Source organism: Strigops habroptila, chromosome 11 (assembly GCF_004027225.2).
Source record: "Strigops habroptila isolate Jane chromosome 11, bStrHab1.2.pri, whole genome shotgun sequence".
NCBI lineage: Eukaryota > Metazoa > Chordata > Aves > Psittaciformes > Psittacidae > Strigops > Strigops habroptila.
Genome location: NC_046360.1, coordinates 9,595,134 through 9,618,135, shown reverse-complemented (window position 1 = coordinate 9,618,135; position 23,002 = coordinate 9,595,134). Strand labels below are relative to the sequence as shown.

Below are 23,002 nucleotides of genomic sequence, written 5' to 3'. Positions count from 1 at the left end.
AACAGTTGATCATCCTGGATTTACTTCAGAAGTCAGAATTCGGCGTAACAGAATTATCTGCCTATCAAAGCTTGTTTAATGGTGGTGCATTAGCTGAAAATATCAGCTGGACTGAAACAGATGATTAGGATGTAAAACTTGTTTCTTGTTTCCCTCTTGGGAGGGTGTTTTCTTCTGTCATTATGGTTCTTTTAAATGCAGAGAAACACTGCTTATATATAAACTACAGACTTAATTTGAGCTTGAGTGTAGTAAACGCTCACATGTGACTGAGTTCAGTAGAAAACAGGTATAAGACTGCAAGCAAAGATTACAAAAGACTATTAATGATGTGCTCATAAAATAAACAAAATACCTTAAAGTACCTCGCTATAATAAAATGCGGGTGCCTGTTAATCCTTGGTGAGCAGCTGAAGAAGCTGTGTGGTCCAGGTTAGACTAGTGTTCTGTCTAGAGGTGCCTAATGTGGTGCAAATAACAGCATTTCTGGGAAGGCTCAAGATCTTGGATGCTGCAAATCTACCTGAAGTTTAGATTTCCTTCCCTAAAAAAGGAACTTCAAGGGGTTCTATCCTTATGCTTACATTACATTCCCTTCCCCTGTGGAGTCTAAAGCACTTCCTTTTGTAAGGTTTTTTTTGTCAGAGGTGATTTTTTTTAAAGAAGACCTCAGCCTTCAAGTATCTCTCTTGATAACATGATCCTTATCATTCCAAAATAGAAAGAGTCATACTCTTTACTATGTAGGAGGGCATTCAGAGTTGTTTTACTGCCGGGAGACAATGCCTTAAAGGGATGAGTAGAGACAGCCTGTTTGTTGTCAGGTATGTGTGTAATTAAGTTTCTGGTAGTTTGTGATGATGCAACACTTGCTTGTGAGCTGCCTTGTTTTGAAAAACAGTAGTTTTCCAACAAATACTTTTTTCTTTTTATTTGTCAGGAGTACCTAAACAAGCATCAGAACTGGGTGTCGGGCTTGTCCCAGCACACAGGGCTGGCCATGGCTACAGAAAGTGTTTTGCACTTTGCAGGCTACAACAGACAGAACACCACTCTGGGCGTGAGTATTGTGGTTCTTGTTTGTTCATTTGTGCATCTGTAGAGCTGTCATGCTCGTTTTGTAACATTCAGTATAGCCACATGATACAGATCCTCTAAATCACCTTTGTAGTAGAACTTGAACATTACTCAGAAGGATACCTTATTTCTTTCCATTTCAAATCAAGGTATCTAATAATCATGTTGTTCTGTAAAATGCTGAAAAGTGAAATGGTAAAAAGAAAATAAAACTGTATCTAATGCTGTTTAAAAGTTTTCATTAGATTAATTCTAATGATTTGAAAGCAGTATCTTTGTGTAAGGCTGAAATAAGCTGCTTTCTAGAATAGTAATGTAGGTGAGGGTTGGGTGACCCCCATTTGCTCTGAGTTTTACATGGATTCACTGAAAACATGCTTTTACATATTGAACCTTTAATGCAGTTATATGCAGTTTTTTACAGTTCAGTTTTCATCATCTGTGGTTGTAATTTCTGATCTCCTGGAGAAGCATTCAGTGGAGTCTGTTGTATTACCAACCAGTTTGTTTCCTAGCAGCAGCTCTGAAACTGCCCTTGTGCTCAGCTTTAGCAGGATTTCCTTTTGGTTCTCTGTTACAGTGTCCTTCTAGACACTGGTCTCTAAATGTAAATAGGATGAAGAGCTCCCAGGACTCAGGAAAGGCAGTCATGTAGCTCCCTAAAGGGGCAAGGTGAAAAACTTGATAGAATAAAGACTATACTAAAAGAAACTAGAAACTTTACAACTGGGAAGGAAATAGGAGAAATAACTTTCTAATTTTCTTAGTATGGTAACAGTATTTGTTTTCATTAGGGCCTTCCTGCATGTCAGCCAAGCGACAAAAGCTCTTTCAGAAAGCTCTCAGATTACTAGCAGTTTGTTTTGCTTTATTCCCATGGACTGGATGTTGCTAATGCAAAGATGATAGTACTCATATTTTGTATCCAAGACGTGTAATAAGAATAGTTCTGAAAAGTTTATCCATTGCAGAGCCAAGCTACCCATTAGCAGTACTGGAGCAAAATGTTGCAGGAGTGTTGAAATTCTGGTGGTTTTGCTTGTATTTTAGTATGAAATCCCTAATATAAAAAATTCATTTTATACTTTAAGGAAGCATTTTATTATTTTTTTTTGTTGGTTTTGAGGGCAGATCTCTGAGACACAAATTCCTGAGTGCTTCTGCGCAGGGAAATGTGGATTACTGGTGCACTTTTTAAAGACAAGAACAAAATACTCTCTCCTCTACATTAGTCAGTTCAGCAAGCTGTTGTGCGGAGAGGGCAGAACCAAGATAGTACCTCCTCTCCCGTCTTCTTCCTTACCTGTTCATGAAAAGGGAGCAGCAGTGCCAGAGGTTCTACCCTGTCCGTGCTTTGGTTTTGGTCTTTCAAATTCTATATCCAAATATGTATATATTTCAAACTGCATCCATGGAATAAACGCACATGTTCCTTATGGAATTTGCATCAGTCCTGGTACTGCTGTACTTAAATGCCCTGATACTATTCTGATTATAAGCATAAGGAAAACTAAACTTAAAACATATGAGGTGATATTAAAAAAAAAAGAAAGAAAAGACAAATGGCTGGATGTGACCAGTGTAAACACCTCTATGTGGTCTGCTCATAGGCAACCCAGCTGACTGAGAGACCAACTTGTGTGAAGAAGGACTACTCCAACTTCATGGCTTCTCTTAACTTGCGCAACCGCTATGCAGGAGAGGTAAGTGCAGGATTTCTTGTGAGTGTGGAGTGTCCACAAGCTCAGCAGTGGCTTTTCAGGAGGTGATGTCCCTTCCAGCCTATACTGTTGTACGGTTCTGTGTTATTTTAAGCACCGACTCTAAAGTTAAATTTCTTCAAGATAAAGGGTATAATTTTCCTAGGTTATTAAACAGATAATTTTACTGTTGGTCTTTCAGAAAGTTCTTAGATTGCAGATAAAGCTAAAGATTTAACAAAGTAGTAACAAAAGGTGTCTCTCTCTGTGGAGTTCCTTAATCAACATGTGACCAATACCAAACTAGATTCCTAAAAATACTGTTCTCTGTTGAAAAACCCATTATATTTTACAGGTTTCTGGAATGATTCAGTTCTCAAATGCTACAGGACGAACATCTGACCTGAATAAACTGATGATCAAAGAGCTGAATGATGCTCTTGAATCAGGCCATGCTGAGTTTTACACCCAGGCCATGTTTAAGTTGACTGCTCTGCTAATAAGCAGCAAAGGTAATGAAAAACAAATGGAATTCTGCTTTCTGGCTGTGAAAGCCAAGAGTAATAAACTACAAAAACTATTCATATACAAACCCAGTATGCATCAACTTGAACCAAAACTGTGTTTTGAGTTTTTTCAATTAGGCTTATACTGGGGGAAAGGCCGCCTTAAGCTAGAAGCTATTTGTTAGGAATTGATTATACATACTGTGCGCACCAATTTCATGCTGATGTGAAAAGCAGTTATTTATTCTGTTGGAGAAATCTGTGTGAATGTTTGTTTTCAGACTGTGATCCCCAGCTCCTTCATCATCTGTGCTGGGGACCCCTGCGAATGTTCAATGAACACGGCATGGAAACAGCAATTGCTTGCTGGGAGTGGCTGCTTGCTGCCAAGAATGGAATAGAAGTGCCGGTAGGAAGCTGTTTTAACAGTTCTTTCTCTGACCCTGCTAGAGTGGAAGAGAGAAAATTTTGAGAGATTCAGAGCTATTGTTAATTTGTGTCAAGTAAGGATGTTAAATGTATTGTTAATCAATTTAGCCTGCCAGAAAATCTCTGTTCTTGTATAGTTGGAAGTCTGAGCACCCTCATGAAGTGGGCTGTGGGAAACAGATCCTTCTCAGTAGCAGGAATGATACAGCAAAGGAAATCTGTTAGGATCTCAGGTGTACAGTTACTTTGCTGCTGAGATGCCTGTGCTGCTCATGAATCAGGTTCTAAACTATCACAATTTATGGAATGGTGTTTTAAAGCAAATTAAATTCAATGTCCCTGCTTATCAGTCGGAGCCTCTGATACCTGGCATTGCACCCTTGCATAAAAAATACTCTTGCAAGTATCCTGATCTTGTTACAGCCTAGACCAGCTGTATTTTGTGAGGTAGGGATGAATCTAATAGTAATAAAGCAATTCAGCATGGTATAGTGACAGCCCACACACAGCTGAGAAAGCTGCCTCTGGTAATTGCTCCAGTTAGTGAGCACTAAGTGTTTCCCCGGCTGCAGATAATCATCCATCATCCATTTACTTAGGTCAGTTTACATGCCCGTTTCAGTATTTAACTTGAGAATCAGTTTAATTTGTTTTTTCCTATGCTTCTGGGAAATTCCTTGGTTATTTGTTGAGGAGACAGGTAAAGCACCTTTGGTTGCTGGGTACCTTTTCTATCAGAGGATACTGCTCCCTAGAGCAGGTTCAGCAAAGGTGAATCTAATTGTTGTCTGGTGTTGGAGGCAGTAGTCTTTAGTAGAGCAGGAAGATGAATAGCACCAGCCAGTCTAACAGTTCAGTCTCCTCAACAAAATATAGGGCTTGTCTGCTCTTGCCCTTAGTCTTTCTGTTACCAGCTGAACTTCTGGGGGAGTCTTTCTTCCCCTCATAATTCAGGATGTGAAGGAAACATTTCAGGTGGGATGTATGGACCTGCCTCTGCCTCTTCATTAATATTGCAGTGAATTTTAATTGATGTATTAGATTCTTGCGTGTGCTCTGGATTAAGACTGTGCTTTACTATGAAAGAGCATCAAGGAGATGCTCGCGAAACCAGAAACACCTTCGTTTCTGCAGTTCATGCGGGAAATGGCAGGAGCCTGGCAAATGACAGTGGAGCAGAAAGTTGGCCTGTTTTCTGCTGAGCAGAAAGAAGCAGATCCATTAGCAGCATCAGAAGAGAGCCAGCCGAGGCCTTGTCCACCAGAGGTTACCCCACATTACATCTGGATAGAGGTGTGTATTTTGTCTGGAACATCGCATCTATGGCAGTGTTGCAGTGAGGCTGCAATTAAGCTACTCTGCACTATAAGTTCTCATGATTTGGGAAAGGGCTGGAGTCATGATGGTATTCTGTCTGCTTCAAAGGCAGGAGACGTGCACTTAGATGAGCATAATAATTGAAGGGGAGAAAGGTGTTTTGAAACGGAAAAGATTGGGAGGGGTTGAGATTAAAAAAGGTCAAAAGAGGCATGGTGTGTCTGTCTCTTTCAGTTTTTGGTGCAGAGATTTGAAATAGCCAAGTACTGCAGTTCTGATCAAATAGAGATCTTCTCCAGCCTGCTCCAGCGGTCCCTGTCATTGAACATTGGAGGGGCAAAAGGCAGTTTGAATCGGCATGTGGCAGCAATTGGACCCCGATTTAAGTGAGTACTTTTCAATAACTGAACGGAGTTACAGCTGTACCTGTGGTTTGTATGATGTCACATTGGTCACTTTTTGGGAATGCCAAAACTTTCATTCTCTATTTTGCTTATTAGGTTGCTGACTCTGGGGTTGTCTTTGTTGCATGCTGATGTGGTTCCAAATGCAACTATTCGAAATGTTTTGAGAGAAAAGATTTATTCAACTGCCTTTGATTACTTCAGGTACTTCTTTCTTTGCAACTATTCACTGAAAGTATGTGTGTGATTTCCTGAACCTTCTGTGATACTTCAAAGCAGCACCTGTCATTTGCTTCTAGTGATTTAACTTCTTCCTTTCCTTTTTTTTGCCCATTTTAACAGAAACTTTTATTTTCCTTACACTTTTGTGCAGTTCATAAGCCATCTCAAAGAGGCTTAGATATAAGTTCCAGTTTTTATGTGTGGTTTATATATAAAGTAGTATCTTCAGAAATGTTTCTATTCTTTTTCTCTTTATTTTGGAGTTTATTCAATGCTCAAAACTGTACCTAGATTTATAAGACTTAAAGGATTATTGGTACAGAGTGTGTGGCTGAAATATAGTTTCACTGTTTTGAAAATACACCCACACTGAATCTGATGATTTCAACATTTGACATATGCACAACAGAAAATAATACAATTGATGGGAATGTCTGAATGTGAGGTCAGTCATAATGCTAGATTTTAAATAAATCCAGGATGCTGCAGACTGCTGCCTTAATTTTCAGTTATAATAGGAAGTTTGTACTCTTCAGTCAGGCATAATAAAGCCATGAGGATAAAACATAGTGATGTGTAGCTTCATCCTTGTAGATTCTGGTCAGAATAAGAAATATGACTTGCTTAGATTTGTGTGACATTTGGTTGGTTTTCTTTTCCTAACACATTCAACTTCACATTATTTGTGTAATTTCTTCCAAGTTGTCCTTCAAAGTTCCCTACACAAGGGGAGAAGAGGCTTCGTGAGGATATCACCATATTGATCAAGTTTTGGACAGCAATGTTCTCAGACAAAAAGTATCTGACTGCCAGCCAACTTGTACCACCTGGTGAGTTCCTTTAGGGGCTGTTTCAAATGCTGCTTGTTTCTTTGGCTGGCTTCTACATCAGGTCTGTGCTGTGTTGTTAGATAATCAAGACACCAGGAGCAACCTTGATATCAACGTTGGATCTCGGCAACAGGCTACACAAGGATGGATAAATACTTACCCTTTGTCCAGTGGCATGTCAACCATATCTAAAAAATCAGGTATCTTTTTGATTGCAACCAGCTCATTGCAGCCAATTTCATGGCATATTTTATATGCAGATGTTGCTTAAAGTCAATATTTACCTTTAATATTGGTCTCATGTTCTTCTGGCAGCGTAATTACCAAACCCTGGAGAGGGGGCAGGAAATGCGTCACTGGTAGCAAGGGGCAAAGTTTTGAAGTTACCTGGCTGTTTCTAATAGAATATTCAATTCTGTAGTACAGAAGAAATAAGACTGGAGGTCAAGTTGTATTGAAAAAACCTGTAAGGAAATAGCTTGCTTTGGGCAAACATGCCCCGAGTGCTTTTTGGGGGCAGCAGAGTGACATTAGACTGTGGGCTGTGTTTTGGTACAGTTGTAAACTGCGTGCTATTTCTTTCTAGTAGGCTGTCATGTTTCTGAAGTGAATGCAATACTGGCTAAATTGATATCCCTGTAGCCTGTTGTACTCCATGTATTCAGAGAACAGCTGTACAATGAGTAGCTGCAGTGCTGACTTTCTGAAGTCACTCTGATCTAAATTTACAAGTGTCCTATGGTTATTTGGCTCTTACGTGTTACTGTTGCCAGGGGTGGGCAGTTTGAAAGCACCATTTAACACACTGAACAAAAGCCACTGAAAACGTTTTTATCCTTTTCTCAAGGCATGTCTAAGAAGACCAACAGAGGTACACAGCTACACAAGTACTACATGAAGCGAAGAACGTTACTGCTCTCATTGCTGGTAGGTCATCAGAAGAATGAAGAAACTACATGAATTTCTAAGACCCTGTTGTTGTTGTTGCAAGATACATAAACTAAAGTACTGGGAGTAACTAAAATTGGGGGTGCTTTTCTTCTTCCAGAAAACACGTTATCTTTTTTTTCTGCTTCCCTCAGGCTACTGAGATTGAACGCTTAATCACATGGTACAATCCACTGTCTTCCCCTGAGCTAGAGCTGGATCAAACTGGAGAGAGCAGTGTAGCAAACTGGAGGTCTAAGTATATCAGTCTTAGTGAGAAGCAGTGGAAGGATAATGTAAATCTGGCTTGGAGCATTTCTCCTCATCTTGCTGTACAGCTGCCTACCAGGTGAGATATTTCAGAAGAAAGAATTGATGTAATTCCTGCTGCTGTAGGAGCTGAGTACTTACACTGTAAGTACTGATGGCACTTGCCCCTGCTCACAGCCCCCTTGCATACTGCCATAGCTGGTTGAGACCTTTGAAATGAAAAGAACTAGATTACTTAACGTACTCATTTGGCTCAGGCTCTAGTGGAATGCACCTTCCTTTCCTACCACCCGTTCTTTGGTACCACTTAGATGGTGTTCTGTTCAGAAGAAATCATGTTTGGTTTTTAATAGCATTTAGGCCATTAGCAGGCACAGAATTTAAACAGTGCTTGAAAGTATCTTTGAATGAAGTGTTGTAGCTATGTATTGGCTTGCATTTTAGTAAGTATTATAGGAGAATTAGCATAGTTGGCTCCGGAAGGGAAAGGAAATTCTTTCCCCCTTACAAAAGTGATAGTTTTTGCCAAGTAGAGTTCTGCACACTGGTGTCTGTAGAATCAGACAGTATATTTTAGCCAAAAATCCTATAGTGGGCTAAAATACTAGTGGTTTATACAAAAGCATTGGATGAGAACCAGTTGTTCCTGAATCCTCTTTTGACGGCATACTGGTCCTTCGGTGTGCATTATTTCATAGTTGGACTATTTGTTTATTAAGCATATTCTTTTCTGCCTTTTGCTGTCCTTGTCTTCACATAAATAGAAGAGGCTGTCAAAATTTTCTAATAATGTTATTATGTTCCTGGTTACTCTTAGATTTAAGAACACTGAAGCTATTGGAACAGAAGTGACTCGTCTGGTTCGGTTGGACCCAGGAGCTGTTAGTGATGTTCCTGAAGCAATAAAGGTACTTGTGAATATTTATACTGTTACAGGGCCCAGTATGCCCGTTTCTTTCAGATATATTGGAAAATACAGTCTTTACTTAACACAGTGTTCTAACTCTAGCTCTGTGGAGAGAATGACAGGACAGCTGTGGAAATAGAGTGCTGAGGCAAGAACCACAGCAGTGAAAGTAGGTAGTTAGTTAGTTTATGGTACATCTTGCTCCTGGGTATATTCTCATTGCACACAAAATCTCTCAAAACTCATCACTTGCAGTACAGCCACCATTTCTGTTACTTTTGCATAATATGGAAAAGACCACTGGAGTGAGTCATGGTGCGTGCTGCTGCTGAAATTATTTCAAGCTGAACCTGTGCTGCATGCCAAGAGGCCTCTTGAAATGGAGGAGACTCATCATGCTGATCTGCAGTGAAGCACTCTAGTCATGTGAGGGACAGTCTTGTCAGAGCTACATTCTGTACAGCACCTGTAAAATAGATGTCAGGAAAACTGGACCTTCTTTGACTCATACAAAAGGGCTCATCTTTTCTTCTTTCTACCTGTGCTAGAACTCCTGTATTGTGTTTTTAGTAACTTGACTTCACTAACTTCATGTGGTGGTCTGGGAGGTGAGGTGGTTCCAATAGTTAGGTTTCCATGGGGAAAAAAAGAATGCTTTAGATAAAATAGCTATGGTTTTGTAAAATAAAATGTACCATGTTTAACTTCCCCTGCTATAGGAAGCTAGATTATATCATTACTGTCTGATGTGTACTACCCAAACATTATTGGGTGCTATAAACTCCTAACATGTCTGACCTGCTTTTTCAGTACCTGGTTACCTGGCATACAATTGATGCTGATGCACCTGAACTCAGCCATGTTCTGTGCTGGGCACCAACAGATCCACCAACCGGCCTTTCCTATTTTTCAAGCATGTATCCACCTCATCCTCTAACAGCTCAGTATGGGGTTAAAGTCCTGCGATCTTTTCCTCCGGTAAGACCAGTTCCAAGAGAGCCTTAACACTCTGAATAAAGTTATGGCCACAGGCTTTGTTTTAATACCACAGAGAGATGTGTATGCTGAACAGGCACACCACATTTCAGAATGCAAATAGATTGGGATGAAAATTTAAAGTTGATTGTCCCACGTGATACTGGCTTGTATACTTGCAACTTTTTTGTTGTAAATCACACTAAACTGAATTCTTCAGATTGCTATTCTCAAATTGTTCCTTTTGAATCTTCTCTCAGTGGAAAGGTGTTTCTTCTAAAGCAGCAGAAGGCTGGATTTTCAACACCTGCCAGACTTGTAGCAGGATTGTAAAATATGTGATTATTAAAGATATTTTAGAAGGGAGTAACTTGACAGAAAAATACTTTGATTTGATGAGGAGACATATATATAGTTTAAAATAAAGAGGAAGTGGTATTTTGTTTATCATCTAACTGAAGGGAGCTTTTCTCTGTGCATGTGACCTGTCTTCCATTCCAACTATTAAACAATAAAAATAAAACCCCTGCCATCTTTTCTTTTTCAGGATGCCATTTTATTCTACATTCCACAGATTGTGCAGGCACTTCGGTATGACAAGGTGAGGATATGAAACAGCTGCATATGAACAAAGCAGATTTTTAAGGCAGCTTTTGGGCTTAAAACTGCAGATCAGACTAAATTTCAGCTTAAACTATCTAATACATAGCAAAAAAAATTATTGTCTCTAGAGGCCTGCTTGCTTTGGATACACCCCTTACATGAACAGGTAAACTTGAGAAATCAGAGGCTATGTATCTAAGGAAAGAGATTTTGTTACCGCAAACCCCAGATGAGGACTTTGATTAAAGCTTTTGAAGGTCTGCATGAGAGAAGCAGTAATAAAATTAAATCACTATCGTCAATCGTTTTGCTGTGGAGCTAACCAGAGAAGACGTCTATGGGTGTCTTTTGCTCCATCATGTATATGAATTTCAGAAGTTAGTTTCATCTTGCAGAAGCCAGAAGTAAAGCTTGTCAGCCAAATTCAGAGTTCATTAATGTGAGATCATTGTTATCTGCCCACAAGGTATGTGAACTCTGGTCAGTGCATTACTTTTAGGTGAAAACATCCCCAGCCAGCAGCGTAGGTGACTGTATATAGTTGTTCTTTGAGAACTTTGCGTAGATAAATATCCTCTGCAATGCAGAGCATGAACATCAGACATCTTCATGAGACATCAGTCAGATATAGAAATATCTACAGACCACTGAAGTTGAAAGTAAAAGAAAGGGAATGCAACTTCTGGAAATACACTGTCATTCGTCAAAAGCGTTTTTAGCAACATGAATGAGAGTGCAGAGTTTTTCTTTCTATCCATCAAATATTTGGGGGGGTTGAAGAATAGCTGTTAGAAGCAGTAATATTGAGTCTGCTAGAGCTGCAATGGTCTTTGATCCTTACTGGCCTGGATATGGTTGCAGATGGGTTATGTCAGAGAATACATCCTGTGGGCAGCTGCCAAATCCCAGCTATTGGCTCACCAATTCATCTGGAACATGAAAACTAATATCTACCTGGATGAAGAAGGACATCAAAAAGATCGTGAGTGCTTTAAAATACAATCTAGCTTGATTCCTTTGTCTCAGTTCAGACTAAATCTCCTTCCCACTTCTTTCTTAGCAGGAGGAATCTTTTTAGCTAGGAACTTCTCTTTTATTTGTAGAGGTAGGGCCCATTCTGTAGAAGTGTTCTAACTGATAGAGTTCATCAAAAGATGTGGCAATGTTTGCATGAGGACTTTATTTCTTTTAATATTATCCAAAGGTGGTTATATCCATATCATTTAGCTTTCTGAAATAAGCTGCTGACCGAGGTGCTTCCTTTCCACGTGCAGCTGACATTGGGGAACTTCTGGAGCAGCTAGTAGAGGAGATAACTGGCTCATTGTCTGGCCCAGCCAAGGAGTTCTACCAGCGGGAATTTGATTTCTTTAATAAAATCACCAACGTTTCAGCCATTATCAAGTAAGTATTGTACTTCAGAAATTGTCCTCTTTTGGGGCTCACTGTTCTGTTAATTGCCAGTGTCCTGATTAAGAGGCTAAGTTGCTTTTAGGGGTACTGGGATAGTATTTGCAGGAAAAAAATAATTAATTACTTGTAAGAAATTAATTTTTTCTTAAATGCAACTTAAGAGTTTTTAGGATGCAAAGGCTCATTTTAGTTTGACTTCTAGGGATAATTCGTATCTGTCGTGATCTCAGTGCTCATGCTTTGAGCTAGCAGTCCATCTGGAACAGCTATAACTTTAGAAGCAGATGATTCTGAATTCGAACACATTGTGGTTGGTAATGGTGGAATGAGGATAAAAAACCCTACAAAACTAAAAAACCTCAGGGATAGGTAAATGGCTTGCCTTCTGTTAAGACTCTATGAAATTATTTTCCTGTTCTCAAAAGAGATTTCACTGTGCAGCATAATACAAAGACAGTTGTTCTTTTTGCATATGTAAGTTCTTTTCCTTCATTCCTAAATTGTGGTTAGGGAGAAAGATTTGATGTCATAAACATTGAATTGTTGATCTCTTAAAATGCAAAGTCCTGCTCCTTGAGAGATTCTCACTGTTGACTGTAAAGACGGCAGTAGGATATGAAATTTAACTATTTATTATAAAGCTTGCCAGTGGATGGCAGCAGCTCATCACACAAGCTCTAAGACTGTAAATGTGGTTTCATTGCATATTTTTAAAACATTCTCTGGTGTATAAAAGTATTTGAAAGTCATATAATATGCATTTCATGGAACATACCTCATTTAAAATGAAGCTTTGCAAACCACCAGTATAAGGGCATCAGGCTAAAGGACACTTACATCACAGAAATCAAATATTAGGCGTTCTCTATGTGCATGGTAAGATGTTTTCACCCAGTTAGGATGGGTTTAAATGGTGGGGTTAGGATCTGAATATCTTTCTATTTAGAATGAAATCAATCCACTGTTTATTAGTAAGAAGTTATAATTAAGTAACTGATAATAATTGTTTTGCAAGCACTGTATTTTGCACCCAGCCTTAAAATGAATTTGGGTTTTGTGCATCTCTTATGTAAAGGCAACACAGAGGAGATGCCGTTTGCTTTGTAGATGGTATAAATGAATACTAGTATCATCTGTGATGATTTCATTATCTCAGCCATTATGTTGCTGCTTCAGTAATCTGCTGCACTGCTTAAAACTAGAGCATAAGTAATGCCTTTTAGTTGCATGCTGCTACACCAGGTCAGCATGCAATTGTGTGACTGACTTCAATAGACAGTTAACACAAGTGCCTGTGCAATTGGGTAATTGTATGTACTCATTGTTCACCATGTTACTAATCACCCACTTGACACCTGCAGTGAACAAATTAGGCATGTAATTGCACAGGCATATTTCTGGCTTGTCTTTTCCAGTTAGCAATGTTCTTATTCTGGAGTAAGTTCCGCAAAGGAGAATTGCATTGGTATAACTATAGTGGTGCTTACACAAGTAAAATTATGCTCAAATTTTTGTATGAGGAGGAGCCTTCATATATTTCGGTCACATATCTTACACTGTTTTGGTTTGTCAACAACCTGTATGTCAAATGCATGTTAAATCTGTGAAGCAAAGACTATAACCGTCATTAAGATAGAAAGTGTTCTGGTTAGGTATTGAGCCTGTGAATTCTCCAGAAGTGGTGCAGTAACAGATCTTTGTCATTACAGGAAGAAACATTTTTAGTGAAGTTTCTGTAAGTTTGAAACAAATTTGAGGCTAGTACATATTGTAATATATAGTATGCAGATAAATAATGTATCATTCATCTTTCTAGACCATTCCCTAAAGGAGATGAAAGAAAAAAAGCTTGTTTGAGTGCTCTCTCTGAGGTGAAAGTGCAGCCTGGTAAGAAGTGATTTAATCATATAATTTAGTGGGCTTTTTGCATTCAACATGAGTACTGTATTTTCTGCAAGCAAATCTGGAAATACCTGCAAGTGGCAGCTCTCAGTTTTGGTGCTGGTGGCTGTTCTTCTGTTACAGTTGGATTGTTTCTCTCTTGAAACAATTGAAATATTTTTACCTGGTGATTTCTATATGGTGTATCAAAACTTGCCCAAGAGCAAGTTAGATAATGCACATTGTGGATAAAAGTAGAAATGTATGTCTGAAGAGAAAAGATAAATAAGCTCTTTTTCTTTGGACCACCTGTTTTTTAAAGAGATGGGGCACTTTTGAGAAGTTATGTTACCTCAAGAATGAAGCGTGTCAAGTTCCTTTCATTCTTCTTTTTCTCTCGTCAGGCATTACCTTGAAACGTCATTGTCTGAAAGTCCTTTCAAATCTTGAACATAGGTTTCCCAGTCTGACTCCCCTCTTTAAAATGGGTTTGATGAAAGCTGTTCCTGATCTCTGCCTAACAGGTCTTAATTCTCCTACCATGTGTTGGATGCTAAGAGCCCTTCCCAGTGGAGTGGGACACGCTTCCACATCTTATTAGGGACTATTGTAAGAGAAGTCCTATCTGTACATTTGGCAGGATTAGTTCAAAATTGTGTTCTGTTAGTTTCTGGCAATCACTCACTAATGAAAAGGGGATACTGCATCCTTCCTGGCTCACACACCATCATCTCCAGTTTGCCTCTAACATTTTATTTAATCCAGAACTACGTACTGCAGTTAGAGACACTAACATCAGTTACTCTCCTAGTTGCATTGTTGCACTAGCCAGTGGGTTTGTTCTCAGCTGTCTGCTCCATTTCGCAGGCTGTTACTTGCCCAGCAATCCTGAAGCTATTGTTCTGGACATTGATTACAAATCAGGAACTCCTATGCAGAGGTACCATGCTCTTGTTATATTCTCCCGTTAAGTTAATTCATGATATTTTAGTATTTTTTCTAGAAATCCTTGTTTGGCTAACTTGCACTTATCATCATCTTTGGGTTTTTCACAATTTAGTGCAGCAAAAGCACCCTACCTGGCCAAATTTAAAGTGAAACGATGTGGAGTTAGTGAGCTCGAAAAAGAAGGTTAGTAACTGCATCTTAAATAATCAACTACTAATTAAGAGTCAGCAATTCCTTTAAAATTGCCTGCTTTTAGTGACCTGTAATGCAGCAGTAAAATTATTTGTGTTGAATTTTATCTGCTGTAATTCAGCTCAGAAATAAAACTGGATCAAAGGAAGAGAGAAGAAAATTCTGAAAACTTAAATCCATTTTTCTTTCAATTTTTTTAACTCCCAGGAAGCAAACCACATAGTATTTGGAAGAAATTTTAACAGTTAATTTAGACTAACAGAGCAATTGATTATCTTTCCCTGTTTTTTAGACTGTAGCAAATTCCAGTATTTGGGAGGGTTTTTTCATAATAAATTCTGTTGAATGCTCTAGCTGACTAGTTTAACGCGATTCAGGTGTTACCAGGTAGATCATGAACACTATCTTAAAATGTTCTAGTTTGAGTAGATAAAGGGAACTATCTTTGGTATTCACCTTACGAGGCAGAAATATCTGTTGTGCACCTGCAGCAAAGTGTGGTGGTTTTGAGTGCAGAGGACTTGTCATGGTAGAAAGTTACTAATTGAAGTCCATGTCTGGGTTTTGCTTTGTGCTCTTCTTGCAGGTCTGCGTTGTCGTTCTGATTCCATAGATGAAAGTGCAGAAGAAGGGGTGGACAGTAAGAAAATCTGTTGGCAGGCAGCTATCTTTAAAGTGGGCGATGACTGCAGACAGGTACAAAGCTGTTGGGCTTTGCAGCAATAGAAGACAGATTCATAGGTGACAATATGTAAGAAGAAAATCATTTAAGTATAGAAATACTTTTCTTTGCAATTTTAAGAGTCTCCACTAGTTACAGACTGAGGGAAAGAACTGTGTTGTACTACTAGAGAAATTCTGGTTTCGAAACAAAGGCCATTCTTTTAAGACAGCTTACCATGACTTAAAATTCTTTTTCAGAGCTTATTTTCTGATTGCACTATTGGTAACAAAGCAGTAGTTTCCAAGGTGGTATCTTGTACATTGAAACTCGATTGGTTTTGATTAAGAGGGAATGCTAGCTGTTTCCCCCGGAGTTATTAGTAGCCCTCTTATCAAAGAGTGATGGAATAGTTTGTTCTTCTTAGGTCAGCAGTTAAATCCTCAACGTGGCTTGCTACCCACTTACACAGCATTTATCTTTTCCCGTTTTGATTTCCCCCAGAGCCACTGTGCATGCACAAGTACACATCTGCAGACCTGCTGGGGTAACTTTAATGTTCACTTCAGAGTTCTTCAGAGCATTTTTGTAATCTTAACTTATGATCCATAACCCCTGTAATGCTTGTGCAATTTTTTTACTTGTATAACAGGACATGTTAGCTTTACAAATCATCGATCTCTTCAAGAACATATTTCAACTGGTGGGCCTGGATCTTTTTGTGTTTCCATACAGAGTGGTGGCCACAGCTCCTGGGGTAAGTACAATTAACTATACGGCTCTAGAAAATGGTTCCTAATTAAAAAAAACTTTCAGCACACATAAAAATTCCCTACTGCAAGGAAATACTGCCAAATATTTGGGGCACCAGCAACAAAAAGAGTCTTTCCTCTCCTGCTTCCTGCTTTCTAAAACTTTTGGCTCTGAAGTTTTGCTGCTTGTGGTTATTCATGTTTGTTGTTTGATTTTTGGGGGCTACATTGTGCAAGTAGTGGAAAGTCACAGAGCTTGCATGGAAATCCTAAGAAAAATTGATACACTTTTTTTATGAGTAAACTTGAAACTCAGTATTCAGTGATGTGTAGGCTTCCCACATTTCCCAGAGGACCTGTATGACTGCCAAGAGCCATGAACAAAATATATTTTGGGAATGTGCTTTACCGACCTGTTTCTCCTCTTCCCCTTCAGTGTGGTGTTATTGAATGCATTCCTGACTGCACATCCCGTGACCAGCTGGGCAGGCAGACAGACTTTGGGATGTATGATTACTTTACAAGGCAGTATGGAGATGAGTCTACCCTTGCATTCCAGAAGGTAAAATATCAGTTGGCAAGCACAGCAAAATCTCAACTGAGAAGCATTCTAGCTATAAGAAATAATGACAAATAATTGAATAATGGCAATCATGATGCTGTATTTGGTTTCTGATGCTGATAATCCATTTTTAGCTATGAGTGAGTTAGCTGAAGGAATTATTGCAGCTGTAGATGTATGGAGATTATCATTGAACATGGCTTCAAACTAATCATGAATGGAAAAAAAACCCCATTGTTCAGCTGTATCTGCTGCTGGGATAAGACTTATTAAATTCTCTATGTTCTTCTGATTTCATTTTATCTTCTTGCTTGTACAGGCTCGTTATAATTTCATCCGCAGTATGGCTGCGTATAGTCTTCTCCTGTTTCTGCTCCAGATTAAAGACAGGCATAATGGCAACATCATGCTGGACAAGAAGGGACACATCATTCATATTGGTCAGTCATACCCACATTCAAATATCAGTAGTTACGTTTTCCTTCTGCTGTAAAGTATTGCTCAGAGAAGACAATAAGTCATTTCCCTTCCCAATCTATATTCTGATTTCATGGTTTATAAATATACATGGGATTTTTTCATGCCTGTTCAGCATTGTGTGTATGCTTGTGTTGGCTGCTTCTGTGTAAATTTAGCTTTGCAAAGTTTTACCAGCTTCAGGAAAGTATATACACACGTACGTATGGGTTGTGCATGTATACGTACTTATGCGTGCATACATATGTATATGAATGTAAAAATACATAAATGTATCTTTGGGTTCCTTTCATCACTGTATGGGCATGAATTAAATTTGACAAGTAAATTTATGTAATTATGTGAGGCTGTAACCTCTGCTTTAGCTTTGATTTTCTGGAACTGCACAGATGTTTCAGCAGGGAGTTTATTTGATGTCATTCTTGTGTCTAGTCTAATGTTACGGTGATGACTCTTTTGTTGGTGTTTTTACCCTTCACAACAGTGCTAGTTGGAGTTTAAATGTTGGTAGAAAGAAGTAGGTATTAATATGTGAAATCCACCTCTCCTTTCTTCTGTCAGCTTTGACAGTGGAGAACTAATCCACAGAGTTTATAAAGCAGATTATCTTTTGTGCACAGATTTTGGATTCATGTTTGAAAGCTCACCTGGTGGAAATCTGGGCTGGGAGCCTGACATTAAGCTTACTGATGAGATGGTGATGATAATGGGAGGAAAAATGGAGGCAACTCCATTCAAATGGTTTATGGAGATGTGTGTCAGAGGCTATCTGGCAGTCAGGTAAGGTGTTCTTAACTGCTCAAAAGTGGAAATGCTTGCATGTCCAAAACCAGATGAGAAGATAATAATATGCATTTGTGTGTAGGAGGTCTGAGCCTGTCAGACTGTCCTGGTACATCTTGCAGACTTTGAAACAACTTAATCCTGCAATTTTACAGCCTATATTTGTGGGTTTTTTCCTGTTGTTAAGAAGAAAAATAACTATTCCAGCTGAAACCAGGACATCTGTTCTTCTGTTATATTTTAAAATTGTATACATTCTAGTCAATGTAAATGTGATGTTACACACATTTCCTCACGTGATTTAGTATGCTGTTAAAACTTTGCAGTAAGAAACTACAGGAGAATGAAAATCTTTCATGTTTTCCCAAATAGGACGATCACATTTATCACCATTTCAGCTAGAGTGAATTAGGTAGTAGATGTGAAAAAGTGCTACAATTGTCTGTTGTAAAATATGCAGGGGTTTTGGTAGCTCCCCTCTTCAGCTGTGATTGCCAGCCACTCAGTAAAGGTTTGCAGCTTTACCTTGCTCTGTACCAAGCTAACAAGGTTTTCTTTAATATGCAGGAGTACTAATAAATCTATATGTAGAGGATGTTGCATGTGGGTGGGAGGAGGAGAGCACAAGAGTCTAGATAAAAGCTCATTCTATCACAACTATAAAGTATTATTGATGTTATCTTACAGAATCAAAGTTTCTTCAGCTAGTAGTCCCAGAAGGGGCTGTCTTGGAGTCAAGATCAGTTTGGTTCTTTGAGGGGGAGCAATCTGGAGAAAGTTTTGTGTTGAGAAAAAAATGTCATCCAAGTAGCAGAGTAATAGCTTGGTAGGTAATAAGTGTTCCGAGTGGGAGGAGAGGAAGGAGAAGGGAAGCTGGGCTGATGTAGCAAAGAATTACATAGAGTAATTAGGAATTACAACATAAGCTGTTACTGTGGTATTGCTGGTTTCAGTCTTTTGTACTGTTTTGATGCACTGATTCACCTGTCTGATGCTGAAGAAATGTTGTTTACTCAAGCACTGCATTGTATAATCCTCCTTGAGACTGTTTATCTTGCAGCATTCTGAGTATCTGCTAGTCCAACATTAAGGAGTGAAATTTAATTACAGAATCACAGAATCACAGAACCAAGCAGGTTGGAATTAAACTGGCATATTGCAAGCAATGGTATAACTCTACCAGCAAATGAAAGAGGATTATATATGTTGATTTAATTACAGAAAAAGGTGTGATCCAGCTCGATGTACCCTCAGCTTGCCTCTTTACCTACTAAAGCTGCAGGAGTTCGAGTGCTGCAGCCTTTTTGTCCTCTTTTTCTCTAGGCCTTACATGGATGCTGTTGTCTCACTGGTTACACTGATGTTGGATACAGGGCTGCCCTGTTTCCGAGGGCAAACAATCAAGCTGTTGAAGTAAGTCAGCATATGTATGAACTGGAAAATAGTCGTATGTTCTTCACAGAATGTATACTGCCACAACTTGGGCAGTGAGTATAGGTGTCATGCTACTCAAATATTAACTGTCTTAAAGTTGTAAGAAATAGTTAACTTTTGATTATGGAGTATCTCAGAAAGTAGGAATTCCAGAGGCCTTTTTGTAGAATTAAGTTCAAGCTGTTCATTTACTGTGCAAGTACGTGGATTATCTTTAAGTCTGTACGGCTAGCAAAATAAGACCATAAAGGAAAGATCTGCTTTAATTGAGAGGTAATGTGTTGCAGAGTCTGATGTCCTCTGAAATGGTGCTGGACTCTGAAGAACAGCATCTGAAAATCTGTTCTCCAGATAATGCAGTAATGAATGGAACTATGTTGTAACATCCAACAGCTTAGACATACAAATTCTAATGTGACACTTTAAACCCTTCAGGCTTATGCCTCCAGAGTTAGCTCCAGACTGAGCAGAATTAGGTCAGCATTTCCTGTATGTAGCTTCCTACAATTTCCTAAAGATAAGTACAGATATATAAAGTATGATGGGCAGGAGCTGCAGGACACTATTAGCTGCAAAGATGCTGTAAAAACAGCGGCTGCCTAGAAAGAGGGATCTGCTGTTCCTGGAGTTACCACTAGACTGATGATCACAGCCTCCGTCTCCACTGTAAGACTAAAGGCGGCAAGTGCTTATTAAAACATTACGTAATTAGTACAAGGTACTCAAAAGAAGTAGGTACTTGCAGCAAGTGAAATCAACACGTGGCTGAGCATGTGCAAAGACAAATTTGTATCATGCTCAAAGGAAACCTCACTAATTTTTACTCTTGCTTTTTGTGATTTTCTGCATATAGACATAGGTTCAGCCCCAACATGACTGAACGGGAGGCTGCAACTTTCATCATCAAGATCATCCAGAATTGTTTCCTCAGCAACAGGTTTGGCATCTGTGCATGTCTTCTCCCTATGGCTAAAGGAAGGTCATCAAGCTTTGAGCAGAGCTAAAAAGTAGAGTTTTATCAGTCAGATACCAAACATTTTTGAGTTGTCGATATTTCGATTATGCAGGATAGCAGCTTTGCTTCTGAACATGCTTCATCTCCTCTCTTTTACACTGGTAAGGAAGGCTTAAGCCCAGGCTGGTCAAATAGCAAGGCTGGCTAGTCTAAAGAATGGAAGATTTTCTGTCAGAGTGAATCTTTGGCCCTAAAGTTAAGCATTTTGGCTCCTATGGCCATCTGTACCGTTAGAGTTAGATGTCTCGTTGCGATACCTCCTTTTATATAGGGTCGGGTCACCTCTACAAATAAAGGGATAAATAGTAAAGAATGGCATTGAATGGCAACAGGAGTAGCATGCCTTCTGGTCCAGATTAATAGAGATTGATCCCAAAGCTTGTTCCCTTTCATTTTTTTAAGGAGAAGGTTTCATAAAAAACAGTATGCATGTTCTATTGGTTTGAGTAAGAATGAATCTGAAACAGAACCACAGTGACTTTACAAAATCTTTTTCAAAATTGCTTGTACGCATTAAGTTACCTGAACATCCTCCTGAAATTCTGAGCTGCTATTCTGTGCAAAACTCTTCTCTAGAAATGAGTTCTAATCTTTCTACTAATTTTTTTTTTCATGAGTTGATACTACATTAACATATTAATCATTTTGGTAGACCATATGTTACTTATATATTGTATAATACTGGCTAGGGAAAATACCTCAGGTAGAGAACATTGGCAACGTGGGTCCTGAATGTCTTAGTGGCTGGGCCATGTTTATTTGTCATCCACTATTAAGTACACTATCAGGTAATTAGCAGTTTAAAAACCGACTTAATCGCCAGCTAGCCCATCAACTGTAGGGTTTTTTCCCATCAAGTAAACAAATAGTTTGGTATCTTGTGCAAAACTTTTGAAAGGAAATTACATGTAAAATGTAATTTTATTACATTTAATACTTTAAATACAATAAATTTAAAACTTAAATATCTTAAGTGCATGTTTTATTATTATCCCAGATAATACAGACTTTGTGGAATATATTGGAGAGTCTAATACAAACTGTTATCTAGTTCCATTTGGGGTCAGCTTGAGACCGGTGAGGCTCAAGTCCTGGGATACAGCCCTGCTAGAACTGAACTGGATTTTCTAGTGCCTGCTGGTGTATCTGCTCAGAATTTTTGATCAATATTGGAGGTTACAAAGGCAGGCACACTGCAGTGTGGATGCCCAGAGCCACTTCAGTACTGACAAGCTGGAGCTTCTCTACCTGTGGCATGGTTATTGTGACCTGAATAAGCTCTTCCCATGGATAAGTGAGTCATCTGTAACAAGGCTTAGATTTGTTTGTTCAGTCACTCATCAGAGGTGCTGCTATTAATGCTGTTATTTCCCCTGCACTTGTCATTATTAGCATTCTCCTTAATTAAGATTCCTTTTATTTCCACATAATTCCATCTCCATGCAGCCCTGATGATCTTGCTTCATTTAATATACATTTCCTTCTGCTAAAACAAACCACCAATGCAATGTGAGGTGCCTCTGGCTTATCCAAACACAGGATCCAAGCTGCTGTTGCCACGCTGAGAATACGTTTTTTACCTAGTTTAAACAAGAGCAGGATGTTTTGTGCTGTTCATAACAGTTACTGGCCCTTCACAATGCCTTCAAAGCACATAGGGCTAGTTTTGATCAGCAGGTAATTTCCTTCACTCATGCTTTGTTTCTGTGGGATCTTGATCTTTGTTTCTGTGACAATGGGTGCAGTGTTTTTTTTAAACTTTCACTTACCTCTGGCTTTGCTTTTCTCGTCTAGGAGTAGGACATACGACATGATCCAGTACTACCAGAATGACATCCCATACTGAGAGACACTAGAGATTCACTGCCGAGCTGAAACATGCAACCCTGTGCCCTCACTCCAAACCTTGTAATAAATAGGAGATGCTCAGTCGCACCTCGCTATCTTCCATCTGTTGTGTATGTGTGTGTACAAGTGGGTGCACGTTTCCTGGACATTGCAACAATCACTCTGATTCGTTCCTTTGTCTTTACCAGGTTCTATATATTTCTGGTTTTCCTTGAATTTTTGGAGTTGGGCTGCAATCACAGTAAAAATTGTACTATGATTATGAATGTGTGAAAGAGATAAAGATTGTGGAGGCCGATAACTTTTCATGCAATGCAAGGATTTTATAATACCTTTAAAAAGTGAAAAATACCCTTTCCTGCACAATCCCACAAAATGCCATGGAAGGGAAGGGTATGGATTTCTCTTTGGAAGCAGAAACGTTAACTTGTCCTAATTTTACTGTAGAAAAACCTGATAATCATCCAAGGTGGTGATGTCTGTGTAGCTGTGTTCATACTTTGCACTGTACATGGTCCCTGCTATGTGGTCAGTATTTCATATGTACATGAAGAATGTATTTTTTCCTTTTGTGTGTTTTAAGAAAAGAGACTCTACTGAAGATATATTTAATCTATAAAATGTAATAAAAGACCTTTAGACTTTGTGTCTGTTGCACATCCTTTACCATGCACTGAGTTTTTGTGGCCCTGAGGGGAAAGGTCCTGGGCTGGAGCTGCTCGGCCGGGACCCTGAGCTTACCTGGGAGCTGGGCCATGGTGGAGGCCGAGCCTTGCAGGGAACAGGGTGAGGGCATGGGTGGGCATCTGCTGTGCAGGGCTGATGATGTGGCTGCACCCACATCTTCCCTTGGGTAGTGTTTTTGAGTA

At 39.1% G+C, this 23,002-nt stretch overlaps 1 protein-coding gene across 6 annotated transcripts in view; it reads left to right on the top strand.

The window, feature by feature from the left end:
* The window catches only part of PI4KA (phosphatidylinositol 4-kinase alpha), a 60,191-nt gene extending 37,412 nt beyond the window's left edge, over window positions 1-22,779 (top strand). For 3 of the 6 annotated variants that reach the window (XM_030500742.1, XM_030500741.1, XM_030500745.1), the window contains 27 exons: window positions 941-1,060; window positions 2,688-2,780; window positions 3,133-3,289; window positions 3,565-3,692; window positions 4,847-5,005; window positions 5,264-5,415; window positions 5,530-5,637; window positions 6,358-6,485; window positions 6,566-6,685; window positions 7,333-7,412; window positions 7,568-7,761; window positions 8,500-8,590; window positions 9,400-9,567; window positions 10,112-10,165; window positions 11,029-11,149; window positions 11,442-11,571; window positions 13,397-13,467; window positions 14,329-14,401; window positions 14,522-14,592; window positions 15,188-15,297; window positions 15,915-16,019; window positions 16,451-16,576; window positions 16,896-17,016; window positions 17,674-17,833; window positions 19,160-19,249; window positions 20,124-20,207; window positions 22,080-22,779. In XM_030500742.1, coding sequence (XP_030356602.1) covers window positions 941-1,060; window positions 2,688-2,780; window positions 3,133-3,289; window positions 3,565-3,692; window positions 4,847-5,005; window positions 5,264-5,415; window positions 5,530-5,637; window positions 6,358-6,485; window positions 6,566-6,685; window positions 7,333-7,412; window positions 7,568-7,761; window positions 8,500-8,590; window positions 9,400-9,567; window positions 10,112-10,165; window positions 11,029-11,149; window positions 11,442-11,571; window positions 13,397-13,467; window positions 14,329-14,401; window positions 14,522-14,592; window positions 15,188-15,297; window positions 15,915-16,019; window positions 16,451-16,576; window positions 16,896-17,016; window positions 17,674-17,833; window positions 19,160-19,249; window positions 20,124-20,207; window positions 22,080-22,131 — 3,066 coding nt within the window. In that variant the 3' untranslated portion in view covers window positions 22,132-22,779. The other 3 variants (XR_003993653.1, XM_030500743.1, XM_030500744.1) reach the window with 3 other exon arrangements.
* Window positions 22,780-23,002: the final 223 nt, after the last annotated feature.